This window comes from Drepanopeziza brunnea (genome assembly GCF_022702325.1).
Source record: "Drepanopeziza brunnea f. sp. 'multigermtubi' strain 214-2 chromosome Unknown ctg5, whole genome shotgun sequence".
NCBI classification, from domain to species: domain Eukaryota; kingdom Fungi; phylum Ascomycota; class Leotiomycetes; order Helotiales; family Drepanopezizaceae; genus Drepanopeziza; species Drepanopeziza brunnea.
Window position 1 is genome coordinate 1,957,999 of NW_027094068.1, and position 17,609 is coordinate 1,975,607.

At 52.5% G+C, this 17,609-nt stretch overlaps 1 protein-coding gene across 1 annotated transcript; it reads left to right on the forward strand.

Moving 5' to 3' along the window:
* Positions 1-8,638: 8,638 nt before the first annotated feature.
* Positions 8,639-10,755, forward strand: L3040_003877 (uncharacterized protein; the record flags this gene model as incomplete). The annotated part of the gene is made up of 3 exons (XM_007294946.2): positions 8,639-9,287; positions 9,359-9,445; positions 9,500-10,755. The coding sequence occupies 3 exons, from the start codon at positions 8,639-8,641 to the stop codon at positions 10,753-10,755; spliced, it is 1,992 nt and encodes a 663-aa protein (XP_007295008.2).
* Positions 10,756-17,609: the final 6,854 nt, after the last annotated feature.

Here is a 17,609-nt window from a genome sequence, read left to right on the forward strand (position 1 = left end):
TGGGTGGGGATACTACGCGGCGATGGATGGATAGATAGATAGGATAGATAGGACGGGTGTGTGGATGGGTGGGTGGGTGGATGCGTGCGTGATGGATAACTCCCTCTCTGTTTCTTTTTGTAATCTCTCGCTCGAGGGATGAGGTTGATGGGTTTGGGGTTTTGAAATCCTCCCCCCCCTTTCTTTTAAAAAAAAAAAAAGTAGCGGTTGTAGCTTTAGAGAGAGAGAGGTGCATGATGCGGCGATGGTTAGTAAACAGCTGCGCATTTGTCTTTTGGCTTTTTCGAGGTGGAATGAAGGGGATGTTGAGGGGGGGGCAGGTGAGGTGAGGTGAGGTGAGGTGCGTTGCAGGAATACAATTCGATGAATCTGATGAAGGAGGCGGTGATTTATGGATGGATGGATGGACAGCTTGCTCTGTCTTGATGCCGTGACCGTGACCGTGACGCATACCTACCTACCTATTCCGTCGTTGTATCTAGTTGCAACTATCCATCTATCCATCCATCCATCCATCCATCCATCCATCCCAGCAGATAACACCAAAACCAAACAAAAGACAAAAGCAGAGAGGAGGGAGAGCTCTCATTGAGAAGACTACATACGGACTACAAACTACAAACTCCGCAAGTACCTGCGGCTCGATGCGGTGTTCCCTAAAAGGTAGCGCCGAATAAGGAAGGCAGAGAGAGAGGCTGACTTGCCGAAATAATCAGTGATTAGTAAGGCAGCTAGCTGCTTAATTCTTATCTGATCGAACCGAGCTTGGCTTGACATGGGCGTGAGATACCGGTACGTAGCATACAGGTAGGTAGGTCACTTCATACATACACATACACATACCTAGACGCCCATCACTGCACGTCACCTACTGGTTTACATGCACGCCGCGAGGGAAAGATGCGACGCGTCGGGGAGGACCGTTATTGGAATTACGGGGGTGCGAGAATAGCGTGTGTGAGTGGTAGTTGTACAGCAACTGTGTATGCTATCATGGTCAACAGGGTGAGGGAGTGAGTCCCTAGCGCTCTACTCTGGAAATGCTTGGTCAACTAACCAGGTACTGAGTAGCTGAGCCTGCCATGTCTTCCGCATATTCATCCATCCATTAACAACTCACGCAACTCACGAACCAGCGAGCCCGCTTGCATCTCATCTCCTCCTAGACAGCTCGTACCATCTTCTGTCAACATACACACATACATCCGTGCAGATCTGTGATGAGTGTACTCCGTGCAGGAGTTGTTGGTGGGGAACAGACTTCCCCGCCTCATGCAGAACGTGGCACGGTAGGGCCTGGCGCATGGAGATGGAGGTAGGTCCGGCGCGCCGACCGGCACCTGCACGCGGGATGGGATGAGATTCATGCGGTTTATTCAATCCGATGGGGGGTCGGGGATAGGTCCGGCGTGCTGAGCCGGCACGTACGGCGCTGGATGCGAGGAGACGTACGTACCGGGGATGGAAATGAGCATGGAGATGGAGGAGGTAGGTCCGGCGTGATGACTGTGACGAGGATGCATATGAAAGATGTACGGAGGAGGGGGGAGGAAGGCGTCGCTTATGGGTCAGTCATGCAGGCATGTGTTGGGTGGTGGTGTTTGGGTATTGCTGCTGGAGGATAGGAGTGGGTGTGAGCGAGGGGGTGAAAAGGGGGTGCTCCGTAGAGCAGACGATGGAGGTCGAGGGCCGAGGCGGAGTTTTGGGTGCCCAAGCATGGTTGGGGAATGTGATTGTTGTTGTTGTTGTTGGAGTACGTACTGTACCGTACAGCTCGAGTTCGTGTGGCCTCCATGAGATTGACATGTCGGAATGGTTGGCTGTTATGACTTCCTCTTTGGAAATAGTTCTCATGGAGCGGTTGGGTTAGGTAGCGCCTACCACAAGGCGAAGCGAAGTAAACAAGTTGCAGCCTCCAATGCAGCCTTTTCAATGCAGCCTGGCGGTACACGAATCTCGATCAGGATGTAGCACCAGGCCAGGGGAATTGCGACGAGAGAAGCGGCGAATGGGTGGTCAGCCTCTCGGTCCCAAGGAAGTGACTTACGCAGTACGCAGCCTCCTCCGGTCTCGCCCCGTGGTCCATGGTAGCCCGGGGATGCTTGCTTGGATTGGGTCGCAGCCACCATCGGTGACGAGGACTGCAACTACTGTCATTACTACTTACTGCAAGCTACTGACCCCATCAGCTGTACCAGGTTCTGCTACAGCCTTAGCAACAGCTTCAAGGGTTCTCATTCACCTCTTGTCGTCGACATGTGGCAAACCCACCGCTGCTACGTAGATCGCTGCAATCCACGGCTGCTGCTCGCATATTACCCATCCATCCATGGGTCTCACTCTCCTCCTCTTCGTATTATCTTTGCGGAGGTCTTCGATACTAGCACGGTTTGAGTGTGGTTGGTATTATTCTGCAGCAAACCTGAACATGTCTCGGTCGAGAAGCAAGCAAATGGATTCCTGGATATCGGGCATTTCCACATCCAACTTGGCAGGTCCTTCTCAAGGCGTTCTTTTGCTCATGGGATGTATGGGCGGTGGGTGGAATGCGAGGCGCGTGGCCAATAACTGTTCTCTGCAGCCCTAAAAAGGGGTTTCTTCCGTAGTGTGGCTGCGAGGGGGGGGGATGACCCGCGCGTGATGCCCATCGCCCTCCTGTCTCGGCGGTCAAGCTTCGAGAGAAGAAGACGCGTCACGATTGGCGACGAGAGGGCCAGGAGGAGGATTCCGAGGGTGAAGAAGCAATGCGTTACGGAGTATGATCGACCCGGCGATCACTCCTTGCTGATCTCATGCACGGCTTTCTTCAGCCGTCTCTCGCCCCTGCAGGAGGAAGGAGGACGCTCCAGAAACGTCGACGGTGTGAATGGTGCGTTATTCATGGATACCGGTACTCTTCGCGAGGTGTGGTGGGCCTGGAGAGCCACGGTACTCTAGTACTATACGTAGTAAGGAGGATTGCAGGAGAAAATTGGGACTAGACGACTCGCGCACGTAGGTTTCTTGAGATGGGGGGATTTCCATCCATTCCTCGAGATATTGCTTTGTCGATGGGGGAGATGTTTAGACACCCGTTTGAAATGAGTTCGGAGGGTTTTCTCCGGTCGTTTCTTCTTTTTTATATCAAGGAGCTTTGACCGTAGATCCCAGCGGAGGATGGGGTTGGGAAGAGAGAGGGTGGAGAGTCGGAGCGTCGGCGCGTCGGAGCGTCGTAGACCCCAACTGTGCCTGCAGAACCGCGGCGTGGCACCACAAGGCGTTGCACCTTGGCGGAGCTGAGTGAGAAGGGAGCTGAGTCAGGTGACAGGTCTAGATCAACCTGAGGAAGTGGAAGATTTCGCTGCAAGCTTGACCTAGTTCAGCTTGAGTTCGGTTGGATTAGATGTGCTGCATAAGCCCGGAGAATAAGCTGTTTGGATCATCGAATCTGGATACTACTACGTAGTCCGTGCAAGCAATGCGCCGATCCAAAATTTCCCTTTTCCGCTCACGCTCACCCACCCACGAGCCTCTCGGATTGGCGGCAGAGTCTTGGTGCAGCATGCCAGCAGCAGCAATAACAACAACAGGAAACACGAAGCTACTCTGTACCGTAAAGCCGTGCTGGGGAGAGGGAACACTTGCATCCGGGGTTGGTGCCGTCCGTCTCGCTTAGGATATCCCTCCACCCCGTAAACAAACCGCGAAGTAGGGTGGATCGACAATTGGAAGACGATATAGATTATATCACTCGTGCAGCAGGAATGTGTGAGGCTGCTGCTCCTGTGTTGCGCGCGCTTGCATCTTCAAGGCTGTGCCTGGGCTGAATCATCGACACGGCTGAATGATCAGTTGGTCGAGGCAAAGAATGAAGAAGCGATCGTGAGCCGAGCCGAGCAGTATCCGTCTGTTGGGCTCATCAGAACGGGAAGGTGCGGATCCCTCCTCTGGCTTTGGGGCTAGAGTGCTAGAGGGCTAGAGGGCTAGAGGGCTAGAGTGCTAGAGTGCTAGAGCTCTAGAGTGCTAGAGTGCTAGAGTGCTAGAGTGCTAGAATGCTAGAATTCTAGATTGCTAGATTTCTAGATTGCTAGATTGCTAAAATGCTAGAATGCTAGATTGCTAGATTGCTAGATTGCTAGATGGCTAGATTGCTAGATTACTACGTACTGTGGTAGAATGCCAGATTGCCAGAGTGCCAGATTCGCATGGGGTATGTATCTTGACTGACCCATCTCCGGGTATCCTGACTGATGCACCCCGTCTCACCCCCATGCCCTCGCCAGAAGAACAAATCTGACAAGTCCTAAAATTAAGTACAGTAAGTACAGCAGTAGTACTACTAAGTAAGCCACGGATCATTCGGGCGTCTGCGGCTCCACCAGAAAAACAATCCTCAGACGGTACCGTAGTAGGACTACTAGGTAGTGCGTACAGAACGGAGTATATTTTTGGTGCTGAAACGGGGGAGAACAAGGGCAGCACAGGAGCCAAAGCGTCGAGATCCCTCTCCCCCGGAGATAACATCGGGAGGCGAGACCAGATCCGTACGTACTACGCAGGTAGAGTAGGTTAGGTTGTATGGAGCACATGGCTGGGCCGGGAAGGAATGAAAAAAAAAAAGATTGCAGAGGCGAGGGATTCATCATCACTTGTCATCATGGAGAGAGATCGTCGGGATCCGAAAAAGTCCGTTTCTCTCTTACGTAGAGCCCCGAGTGCTGCTCCGCGGCTTCGGCGCAGAGGGAGGTATTGGTTTGCATGCAAATACTGTGCGCATAATGAGACTCAACAAGGTATAGATAGTGCTCGTCGTCGTCGGCGGCGTTCCCGTCGTTCGATTGCCCAACCCAGAGGCAGGGGAGAGAGAGAGAGAGAGAGAGAGAGAGAATTTCCCAGCCGCCCGGTCGGTCGCCCGCAGCTCTCGGGACGAAAAACGTCGCGCGATGTTGGAATTAGTTGTCTATGAGGGCATTTTTGTTGGCCTTCCCGCTTCATAACCTTGCTTGCTGCAGAATTCCCGTTGGTCGTGCATTACTCTCCGTGCGGAACCAATTGACGCCTTGGGTGTGCTTCCTTTGCTTCCACTTATTCTTTTTCCTTTTTCCTTTTTTTTTTTTTTTTTTTTTTTTTTTCCGCGCGCGACAGTCCGCAAGGTGGAAGCGAGGAGAGAGCTCGCACGCAACGCGAAATCGAATCGTGTTTCCCCCTCGGTAAGAGAGAAAAGACGAAACGAAGCGAGGCAACTCACGACCGGTTTGCGACTGGTTTTCCGTAATTACCATCACCCACCGGCCGTCCTGCTTTGGGAAGGGCTTGCGAGAAATGAGCTCGGCCAGGCCATGGGTCCCATCCTCCTCCCGATAGTTGTCAAATCCTGTGGAGTTTGCCCACGGACTTACGGTCTTCTCATTACGGGGCCCCTCTGGGAGTAGGTTCAAGGTTCAAGGAGAGGGGGGGAGGAGAACAGGGTGTCGTGGATCGAAGCTTGGTGTTGTACGTAGTAAATACAGTAAAGTCAAAGTCGAATGAGTAGAAGGACCCTGAAAGAGAACGGGCGTGCCCGATCGTGAGGGGGCCGGGAAAAAGTGTATATATTTTTTTCCCTCTCTTGAAACCAAAAGGTTCTCGCCGTTCATATCGGGGACATGAAAGATTCCTCTGAGCTTTGGGGGGGCCAAGAATACTGCCACCAGGAAAGCGAGGCTCGTGCACTTCTGTGGGTACCTGTTCGGATGTTACGAGGAGCTGTACCGTACTAGTACATAGAGTGAAGTCTCGATATCGTGGTGGTTGAAGGTCGCGTTGAGGATCGGGGCCGCCTGGATATGTATATTGTCCGTACCTACTACGTCCTGTATAAGCAGAGACGGATTCGTATGCCAGGATAAGGAACCAAAAGTGTACGTAACAAGAAAAGGGTTATAGAGACTATCTATTCTATCCATGCCGCAGATGCCTTTGGAATATACGTAGTAGGTAGGACTACTACGAAGTACTACGTGTTTGAATAGCTGCTAATGATTCCGTGCCGCATCTACAGAGGTAGACACCATCGACCCGCCCAAACCGATCTTGACCGAGGCTCGCTAAAATTGCTAAACCTGCAACAAAAACATCGACTGTCAATCAACACGGAGAGTGACCAGTCAGCCATCCAAACGAGCCACGGAGACATCGGACTCCCGTCTTTAATCCCATGATGCTCCTAATAAAAGTAGCGAAGGTTCGAGACTTCGGCGGATTAACTCTGCTTATCTTCCTCCGAGTCCCTGCCCTCCCTTCATCAAATTAATTTAGCCTTTTTTTTTTTTTTTTTTTTTTTTTTTACCCCCCCTTCCCTCTCTCTCTCTCTTTAAACCCTTTCAATTCTCCCTCCCACACCTTAACCCCCCACCCCTTGGCCAAGGCTCAGTGCGGTGGAGTAGCTTCGCAGGTTCCCAGTGCCCAACCTGGGTTTCCCTCGATAACCCCCACCCACCCCCCACCCATCTTCGGGTGATCGCCCTCCCTAACCCCCCCCCCCCCCCCCCCCCCCCCCCCCCCCCCCTTTCCTCGTCTCTGCTGCCCCTGCCCCTGCCCCCCTCTCTTCCCTTTCGGGTCACAAGGCCGGGGCCTAGGGCGAAATGCATGAATCATGGACCCGCTAAGGGGGTGGGTACCGTGAGGAACACAGAGTAGTCGCAGGTTTGGGAAGGGCAGTGGGGGATCTGAGTTTGAGCCCAGCTCCCTCTTTTGCTTGTTGGCTTTTGCCCAATGTGTCTCTCCTTCGAAGCAAGATACCGGTAAAAGATAGAGAGGGAAAAAACAAGCAACCAAGACAATATATAATGCGGATGTGCCACACGGAAGACGACAAAGTCGGCTCTGACAACAAGAGGGGGACGGTGGAGTTCGGGTGTGGGTGGTGAGATGCTGCCAACGGGTGGTGTGGCGGAGAGAGGTGCAAACGATGGGCGCATGCTGGCTAGACTAGTAGTTGGGAGTAGTAGTAGATGCTGGGAGAGAGAATGTGTGCCGTAACCGTATGTGGGAGGATATGGGTGGAAAACTACTACTAGTAGGTAGCCGTCTGCGATTGAGCTAGGCGTTTTGCTTCCTTCTAACGGACGGCGACCGTTATCAAAACAATACGGTGGTGATGAGCGGAATGGGGGGAGGGGGGATCGCAAGAGAATGAATGTCATTCTTCGCCGCTCCAAGCAGCTATAACCAGCTTCCGCTGTTCAGCACTCGGTAAACACGAAAAGAAGAGCTGAACAGTTGGCCTTTTTTTGATTTGATTTATACTAGTATTACTGCGTTGTACGTAGTACAGTATGTACTACGTACCTACTACTACTATTACTATTTGCTACGCGCTACGCACACTCTCGAATCCGCATAATTTGTGACTTGGCCTGGCTAAACCCTATTTACTCCCCCCACATTTCCATAAGTGTAGTACTACTACAGTATGTACTACTACTAGTACAAGACAAGGGCAGAGCCAGCGGACAGCATCCTTGCCAAGGTACTGTAGACTGTACGGACGGCAAGGGAGAAGACGACAAAATATACTTCTATTGTAATACCTATGCCGGGTCACCCAGCCTATGCCCGTTGCGGCCCCCTCCGCGTGTCCCAGACCCGACCGAAACTCTGTTTTGGCGTCAGAGTCTCAGTGGTCCAGTGCTAGCTACCCTTAAGCCACGATTCAGGGACGCGGTAGTACTACAGTAGTAGTGGTTGTAGTATTTGAGTACAACTACTACTAGCATAAGTAGCAAAACCAGAGCTGGCCCATACAGAGGACAGAAGAGGACGACACCGGGCGTATGCAAGGCCTGCGTAAAGCCCATATCTCTTGCAGCCTCCCCTGACTAGGCGACCTGCATTGATTGCATGGAATCTTTTCTCGAGGCTGCATTTTTCGGAGCCAGCCAAAGCCTGAGTGAAAAGAGTGTGACCTGTTCTTTTTTTCGATCGGATCAATACAGTACATACTGTTTTTCGCTTCTCGCTTCTCGCTTCTCTTCGTTGCCTTGTCTTCCGAACATTCTCTCTATCAGATAGTCAGTCAGACAGTCAGACAGACAGATACCGGTAGACAGACACACAGATACAACTACCGGTAGACCGACAGACAGACAGTCAGTCAGACATATCCAACCAAGGCATACCCAGTGGGATTTTCGGGCGGCCATCCCCCATCCCCCGTGCACGGCCTGAACGCCACTTGAACACCTTAATACCTGTAGCCCCTGCTGAACCTTTTGCTGGGGCTGCTGTCACCCTATAACCCTGCCCTGTCTGACAAGGTTCCACCCCTTCCACCCCCTCCAGGGCCTCCACCCTCCACCCTCCACCCTCCACCCTCCACCCCCCGAAGGTTTGAATCAAACGATTTGCTCCGCCGTGAGGAGCGAGTGAGTGAGCGGGCCACCTTTGCGTATAATAACTATACATATCGTGAGCTCCCGACCCTTCTCTTGGAACGTCGGGACTTCTTGCCCTCGCTTCTGCTCTCTCGCTTCCCCCCGCCGTTTGTCGCCTCGCTTCGCAAATGTGGATGCTGGATATACGTACAGATATACAGTAATTCACTACCATTAGTGCTCGTGTGTTGAATGCAAAGAAAAGAAGAAAAGAAAGAAAAAAAAGAGGGCTCTCATCTGATAAGATGGAACAGAAGAGCCGTATGTTGGTAGCACAAAACATTTCCTCGTTCAGTATCAACACCCCGAGTTCAGAAGAGGACATTGAAGAGGTACCCCGACACCCCGTACGAAGCGCCGCCGTATTCCACTCCCGGGTCCCCGTCCAGCGCCGGCTTCACATCGAGAAGACCTCCTACGCGGAGCCATTTCACATGATGGAAATTTCGACGTCGTTGGTAGATTCAAGAAGGAGCATGGACGGGTCCGAGATCTCTTCCGCCTCGGCGTTGACTATGGCGACTTCAGCCGGCTCCTCGACGACGGATCCATGGAGCTCGTCGGGTTTTGTGGAGGAATGGGCAGAGGATCGGGCGGACTTCAACTGGGATGAGGAGGATGGGCTGTTGCTGGTGCCCAAGCTGGAGCCCATAGAAGACGATGCGGTGGATATGGACATGACGGAGTTCGAGCCGTTACCGGCGGTGAAAGAGTGCATTGCGCCGCCAGAGTCGCCGTCCACGACGGTCCAAGCCAAGAGACCTCGTGGTCGCCCGCGGAAACATCCCAAGCCGACGCCGGAGTCTCTCGCGAAAGTGTCCAAGGGAAGGTCGAAAACTGGCTGCATAACCTGTCGGAAGAGGAAGAAGAAGTGTGACGAGACGAAACCTGGCTGTAAGTTGAGGAGGTGGAGGACGTCGAGGAAGTGTGTCCTCTCGGGTGGGGGTGGTGCTAACGTGCCGTAGGCCTGAACTGCGAGAAGAACTCGGTCAAGTGTGAAGGCTACCCGGAGAAGACGATATGGAAGAGTGGCAAAGAGAGAGCTGAAGAAGGTAGGATAGCTTCGCCATACCAGCACGGCTTCGATGAACTGACCCGGTTCACAGCCCGTCAACGCCGGGCAAGCAGCATGACTCTGTCCACCGTGCAACTGCCCTTCCTCATCAACGGCCTGGAGACGGAAGGGGATCGGATCTTCCTGAGCCACTACATCTCCCGTCTGAGCATCATCTTCACGCTGGAAGGGGAGCAGGACAGCGCCTTCAGAAACATTCTGTTGCCCATGGCCCATCAGGACTCGGGCCTGATGCACTCGATCCTGGCGCTGTCGAGCAAACACATCGACTACAGCTCCTCGTATGGTCGGCAAATCTTAGCCGACCATCCATCCGTCGACGTCCAAGCACTGGAGGAACGCTCCCTGTTCCATCAGCAAGCCGCCATCAACAAGATGCTCGGTTCTCAAGCCGATGCCCAGTCGGCCGGCACGCCCAAGGCCCCCTCCCCGGCCCTGTACGCCCAGATGCTCTGTCTCGTGCTCGAAACGCTCTCCAACCCGGAACCGACGGGCCAGCACCGCATCCACCTCGAGCACTACCAGCGCCTGATCGAGGAGAACCCCCCCGACGAAGGCGAGCCCATGAAGTTCATCCACGAGTTCTTCCAGTACCACATCCAGTGCGACCAGCTGATCCACTACCCGGGCGACAGCGGGCAGCAGGACGCCTTCCCCGACGACTTCAACCTGCCCTCCACGATGGTGCAGCCGTCGGCGGTGCGCATGCTCGGCGTCTTCGACGGCCTCTTCCTCTACATGTCCAAGATCACCAACATCCGGAACCAGATCCGGCACAACCTCGACCACGGCATCGAGCCGGTCCTCGACTACGCGAGCCTGCACGCCGCCGCCGAGATCGACGCCGGCATCCGCGAATGGACGCCCGCCTGGCCCGCCGGCGACGCCCGCGACAACGCCGGCCTGCTGTACCGCCAGATGATGTGGATCTACCTCTGGCGGAGCGTCTTCCCGCCGCAGATCACGGGCTGGAAGCCCGACGAGCGCATCACGTCGGCCGTCAACGCCGGCATCGAGCTCCTCGCCAGCTTCGGCCCGCGCGACCCGAGCCAGACGCTGATCCTGGCCCCGGCGTTCGTGATCGGCTGCGCGTGTTTCGAGGAGGGGCAGCGCGAGCCGATCCGCGCGGCTATCCGGACCGTCAAGCAGTACATGGAGTACCGGAACACGGACACGGCGCTGCTGGTGCTGGAGGAGGTGTGGCGGCTGATGGACGCGCGGGATGAGCGCAGCTGGGACTGGCAGGCGATCGCCAAAGGGATGGACATGGATTTCCTGGCGACGTGACGATGATGATGATGACGATGATGATGATGATGAAGACGGATGGAAACCCCGACCACTCTCTCGCGCGCGCGCGCGCGATCGCGAGCGATTATGATATACAACATGCCAACAACTTTGGCTGTTCGAGATATCCCCGAGCCGATCGAGACCCCCATTGCGACATGCCCTTACGATATCCGAGCGACGGCTGGATTCTATGCCGCGATACACTTGTATGACCGACGACGACGACGACGACGACGTTTGCCACTTGACCGACGACGACGACGTTTTTCAGTCACACATTACGAGATACGGCCTTTACACACACACACACACACACACATACACACGCATACGCATACGCATACGCACCCACATATACACAAATACACCTCTATCCTCACTCCCTCGCTACTCTACGCCGCGCTACGCTTCACCTCACCTCATCTCGCCGCTCCTCTCCTCTTCACTTCGACCTGTACCGTACCGTTCTACACGCACCCACGCACGCACCTACCTCCGCGTCTTCTTTCCCCCACCATTCTTATCCTCCTCCAACATCAACCGGCGGGGACTGTATATACCACACCATACCACTACCTTACCACACCAAACCACACCATCTTACATCAAATTTCTAGTCTATTGTTTTTTTCTTAAAAGAAAGAAAAAGAAACTCTCCTTGGGGTTCGGTCAGGTCAGGAGCAAGGTAAAAACGGGGCGGCTGGTTGATCGCTTTAGGGGGGGGAGGGGCTTGATTGAATGAACGACGGGGTTTGTCTCTTCTGCTCCCCCCCTCTTTTCTTTCACACTCTCTTTTGGAATTTTGGGGGTTGGGGGAGTTGGGGGTGGGGGGAATGGTCGGGGGGTTTAAGAGATACGATTGGTTTACTGGTATCGGTATTGGTATTGGTACCAGGCTGGGTTTGGGCTTGGTTTTGGATGTGAAACTGAGGGGTGTTTGTGTTTCTATACCTTCTCTTCTTTTGCTTTTCTGTTCTTTTCTCTCCCCTGCTTGGGTGTACAGCTGGGAAGATGAGGAAGGAAGGAAGAAAATAGAGAAAGGAGAAGAGAGGAGGGGAGGGAAACTTGATCTGTATTTATGGATTGGGGATAAAATCTTCGGGTGTCTTGTGGATATATGTGCGAACGTTTTTTTTTTTTTTTTCTTTCTCTTTCTTTTTCGTTAGAAAAACGAGGGATTGGGTACATGATGCATATATATACACATATTTCGTTGGTCGTTACTGTTTTTTGTTTTGTGGTTGAATGTTGCAGGTCAAAGGAGAAGATATATATACCGGTATATACATCTTTCTGAAAGGCAAACGGATAGGATATTATCTATCTGTGTAAACATACATACATACATACATACATCTTCTCTACACATGACAAGATGTAAATACACATACACATACCCACCTACACCAATACATCTTCTCTAGCTCTCTCTTCTCCTCTCTTCCTCTCCTCGCCCCTTACGGAGGAAACTCCTCTCTATCCATCTCTCCACAGAGTAAACCAATCCCTTGCGCGACAGTGCCGCCTACAACCCAATCACCATCCACGACGACCATCCGTCCCTCCCCCCCCCCCCCCCCATTTCCCCGTCGAATTTCAAAGCCCACGAGCCCTCTCTCACAGCACAGAACTCCCAACGTCAACCAAAGATCCAACTCCCTCGCCCGTCCGCCCGCATCGAGTAAGAGCGAGGGTACTTACCCAGCAGTGCAGCTAGCAGGCACACGCCCCCTCATTCACGTCTGTCCCTCCCTCCTCCGTAGGGGTCCTGCACTACCCACAGCAGGTGCATCCATCCATCCATCCATCCATCCATATATCCATATATCCATCTATCGTGCGGGCTCTGGAGCAGACCGAACAGTCACTACTCTACTCTACACTACACTACAGTCGCAAGTGGGCTAGGTATACCGAGTATTCGATTCGAATCGATAGGTAGGTAGGTAGGTAGCTAGGTAAATACCCGACCCCGAAAAAAAAAAAAAAAAAAAAAAAAAAAAAAACAACCGACGCCATACACTCCTCTCCTATCCCATTCCTCCTCCTTCTTCATCTCTTCCCTCGCGGAGGAGGCCTCCAGCCCTCTGGCGAGTGCATCTCGCCTCGTCCGTCCTCGTGTTCACCTACCTAGTCCGGTGCAGGTCCGGTTCCGGGACGAGGAAAATCCCTGGGTGGGTCTCCCGCTCGGAGGTTGGAGGTGCGGCTCGTTCGCGTTCTGCGTTTTGCGTTGCGGTGGGTGGGTGTTCTACTGTGGATGTATCGATCTGTCTATCGATCTGTCTATCTATCTGTCTGTCTGTCTGTCTGTCTGTCTGTTTAGGTAAATCTACGAGGGGAATATCTACTTCCCGTGCCTGGGAAGCGGGATTGGAAAGGGGGCCGTGTGTCATTCGTTCATGGTGAGGTGAGGTGAGTCGCCTAGCTCTCTTGCTCTCTTTCTTTGCTTGCTTGCTTGCTTGCTTGCTTGCTAACTAGAAATTTGGATGTATGGAGGATGGGAGGATGGGAGTATGGCAGTATGGAAGTATGGAAGTATGGAGGGGGGGATGTTTACCAAGAATTTATTATTTTTTTTCGCTTTTTTTTTTTCTTTTTCTTTTACTTTTTTTTTCTTTTTTCTTCTTGGCTTTGTGTGTGATAGAAGAGGGGGTGGGGGGAGGGGGGCAAAAGGAAGCTGTGCTGCAGCAGCAGGATACCTACGTACGGAGTAGATGTTGTTTACTGGGTACCGGGATACTTTACTCTGTCACGATATCTCTACTGCGTCAGTATACCGCGGCCTCCGCCACCCGGCTGGCTCGCTTCTCTTGATCGGGGTGTTTGTTTGCAAAACCATACCGGGCCGGGCTGGACGACGTGCATGCATGGTCTGGTCGTACGCGCGACGCTGCATACGGAGGGGAGTGGGTGATGATTATCGGCGGACGGAAACAAGCTTTCAACAGGATATGTTGTGCGACGCGAGGTGTGATGGGGGAGGGCAGAGCGAGACTGGAGAACGGAACGGCGGCTCGAGCTGGGGTAGGTACGGCAACTGTGGGTGTTGCTGAGATACGGAGACCAGACAGGGCGTGTCTGGTCTAGAGAGCAGAGAGCAGCTTGTGATATCAGATGTATCACAAACGGCCCAAGATTCTAGTTGGGATGATGGACGCATAGAGAAGAAGAGGCGTTCTGCAGCGCAAGAGGCCCGTTGGGTGAACGTGCGAATCGACGGTGTCTTTCTCGGCGTATAGGACAACTTGATCGTGGTGGAGTGTGAGAGGGAGTAGGTAGGTAGACGGACCGCTAGCCGGCTGGCTGATGATATGCAGGAGATACAGTTGCAGGCGCTTGCAACGTTACTCGACCCGTTATAGAGGTGGCCGAGATATCAGCTCCACGGCTGGGGGACTCTTGCATATTTATTGCAAGTGCCGGACGTACGTAGTAATAACAGGGTCGGACGTCTTTGGGGGCGACGCATCGTGTGCTTGGTGGGGGTTTTATGATGATACAGTACGAGACTCCGTACGGCAGCCGACTGGACGCTTATCTCGATCAATTGAGTCATGAGAAGTGGGAATACGAAGTAGAGAGGTAAGTTGCGATGAAGTTTTCGATATCGATGGCGGCCAAGGGTCTGAGGAGGAGAGGGGAGGCTTACATCAAGGCGGTTGCGCGCAGCGGAGCGGGCCTCTGAAGGCCTCCGAACCACTATGGAAACCCGACTTCGGATCTCGTCCTCCATCTGTCCATCTCCGCGGGGTGCAATTGGGTGCTGAAGAGATCTGATACGTCGTAGGAGAAGAGGAATGTGCGGATGTGTACAATCGTGGTTCATGTCTCCCCGTCTTACGGATATGGTAGTATGGAGCAGCGGACCCTGGACGCTGGATGGTGGACGCTGGAAGCAGGGGAGAAAAAGTCGTCGACCCATCATTGCAAACCGAGTGAGAACTTTGTACTACCAAGTATAGTACTACTACCTAGTACGTAGTACTTCACGATGCGCGTGGGGGTGACGGTAATAGACACAGGTTTGGTGCATGCACGATCAAGGGTCTTATCAAACACTCGACGTAGAGATGGTTAGAGTTTGACTTGAGCTGGTGATGCTTGGCCGAGAGGTTGTCGCCGGTGCAACTTGACAAGATCTGGCATCTCGTCTTTCAAATAGTCTGTCGGCCTAGTTGCAAGCGGTAATACGTAGTATGATGTTGCAGTCTTCGCTGCAGGGCAAAGTCTGAAAAGGTCAAGCAAAACGGGTTTCCTCCTTTGCATGAATGGGCAAAGTCTAAATCGATTGATAAAAGTCCGTAGACAACTTAGTATGAAGAGCAAGCGGAAGAGAAGACTGCATGCATAGAGTACATGCCTGTATATCTTGCAAGACAGAGAAAGTAGTGTGTATCTCCTGACTTCAATCAAGTGAAGATTGTTAAGGCGGATTCCAATGGAAGTTGGATAGGTATATGCTAACGTCCCTGGCTAGCGAGAGATATCTGATCTTGATTGAGGCATCGAGCGTGTACTTAAGGAAAGTCCACTAGTTCTATGGAGTAGGAAATATACTACGTAGTATGCAGAGCAGGACATACTACGTCGCAGGCGTAAGTATTACCCCTCGAGGGTAGGGAAAACAGGGGGTTTAAAGTGGAAACTAAACTTTTAAGGCACCCTCGAGGGGTAATACTTAGGCCTGTACCGTGGTACGTAGTACGTAGTAGTACATGTACAGCATAAATAATGGGGGTCCTCCGTCGGAATCAGCGCGTTACTTCCCAGGGTAAAAGTATACCAGGGCATGGCATCGGGGCATTGAAAATCAGAGCCGGAAGCACGATTGTCTTTCACCACCTTCTTTCGCCTCGCCGTTATTCCGTATTTCGAAGCTTGATCCGGTCGGCTCTACGTCCGAACATGCCGTATGCGATAGGCGAACCTGATCCGCCAACCCAAGGTTTTGCGGATAAGTACTGTCTGCACATGCATGTTACAGACTCCAAACTCTCAAGGACGGAATTAAAAAAAAAATGTTTACGGAGTCCGAGTAGAGGCATGACAAGAGCCCTTCGAAACAAACTCCTCGCCGAGATGGAGAATCGAACTCCGTAGTCCGTATATCCATCAATGCCTTGGCAATGCTAATCACGAGCAGCCTGTCGTATGCATCTCCAAGGCGCTGGATTATACGGAAAATCGATTTTGAAATCGTCGCTAGCTCGGGCCTAAGCTTGACGAATTAGATCGCTACAAAAAAAAATTTGATAGAAGTCGGGATGAGAACTCATGAAGGAACTCGGGTAATGAGCAGGCTCTCACTAGTACTCTCCAGTCAAGTATTTTCCATGCCATCTCGTGCCACAAGAGGACCGACCTGCCAGCCGGCGGTATTCTATAATGCTATGTCATGTAGTCTAGAGACTGTTACCAGATCGGATGATCTTGGGGATAGGAGATTCGACCTGCTAGACGAAGTGCGCAAGTCTTGGAGACAGGTATCGGAGTTGAAGAGATCGCATTGTCGCTGGATCTGACCAGTATCTGAAGTGTGCCGAAGCGAAAAGAAGTCAACAAGGAAAGCATGATGCTATAAAACTTCTGCAGATCCGCAACTTGCGATCTTTTCATCGTGGATGATATCCTCCTATTACAAGGCAAGAATCTCCCGCACTGGTATGCAAGAGAACAAACAGCTTTGAGCCACTACAACACGCTGGGAAAAACGGTACAAGAAAGGTACCCTGCTGCTTCTGAATGTTTTGCTTAAGCACCCAATGGACTCTGAGTATCAGTTTTAAAGGCTGAGCGAAGAGACTGCATACACTCACCAGTATTCTCGATAGCTAAGATAGATTTCCCTCATCCTCCGCAGCCATTTCTAAAGCTGGTGCTAAGAAGACAAGTAGCCAGCGCTTTGAAACAGTTGCTATATCATGCACCTGTCAGCATGTCCAGAAGCAAAACCCGCGGCTGCTGAGGGGTATAGCCGCATTCCGGATCGAAGCGACGAGCAGGTGGCAGAGAGCAGATGGCAGATCTCTCTTGTAGGCCGTGGTCGAAGAAAGGGATCACACGAATGTGCCCTACGGCGGCTGCCGCTATTCTGCGTACGTATACAAACTGGGTCCTTTAGCTCGCTATATACATATATAGAGACCGACGCGTATCTGGAATAGACTCCTTCGCGGAGATAATGGCCGCAATAAGTGAAGCCTGGCAACACGTACCGGCTGGAAAAAACCTGGTAGAGTGGTAGCACGTGTGCCTGAAAAAAAAAAACCCCCCCTGATACAACCTGGACGCGCTACTCTTTTACAAGGATGGCGATATGTTCGGTCCTTTCTTTCTTCGATGATAACCACCAACATATTAAATTCAGTCTCCAGTGACAGAAGCAGGATAAGGAAACTGGTATGTCTCCGTTCGGAAAGGGACCAGTAAAGAAAGCTGAGACCTTACGACGAGGCCTGCAACGAGGTATAATTACCACGGAAGATTATACCCCGAGATGGAACTGCTAGAGCAAGCCTCCGTCGCAAAGAGGCTCGCAAAGCGCTTGCGGCTTATACCAGGGGCACCGCAATGTTCCCTTAAGGATAGCGAGCAAAGCAATGATGAATAGCTCTCGTTATGCCCGGACGGAACAACGGAAAGCTCCTGCGGCTTACACCAAGAGTACCGCAGGCCACCGACAACATTTCAAGATCATGAGCAATGCGAGCTCATGATGCGGGTGATGAGATGGATGGTATGAAAGGGTAGAGGGACTGAGTGGACAGAGGGAAGGGGTTGAGACAGCGGTGATGGCGGAGAGGGACGAATGAAGTCTTTGACGACTGCGTCTGCGAGCGAGCCGATGC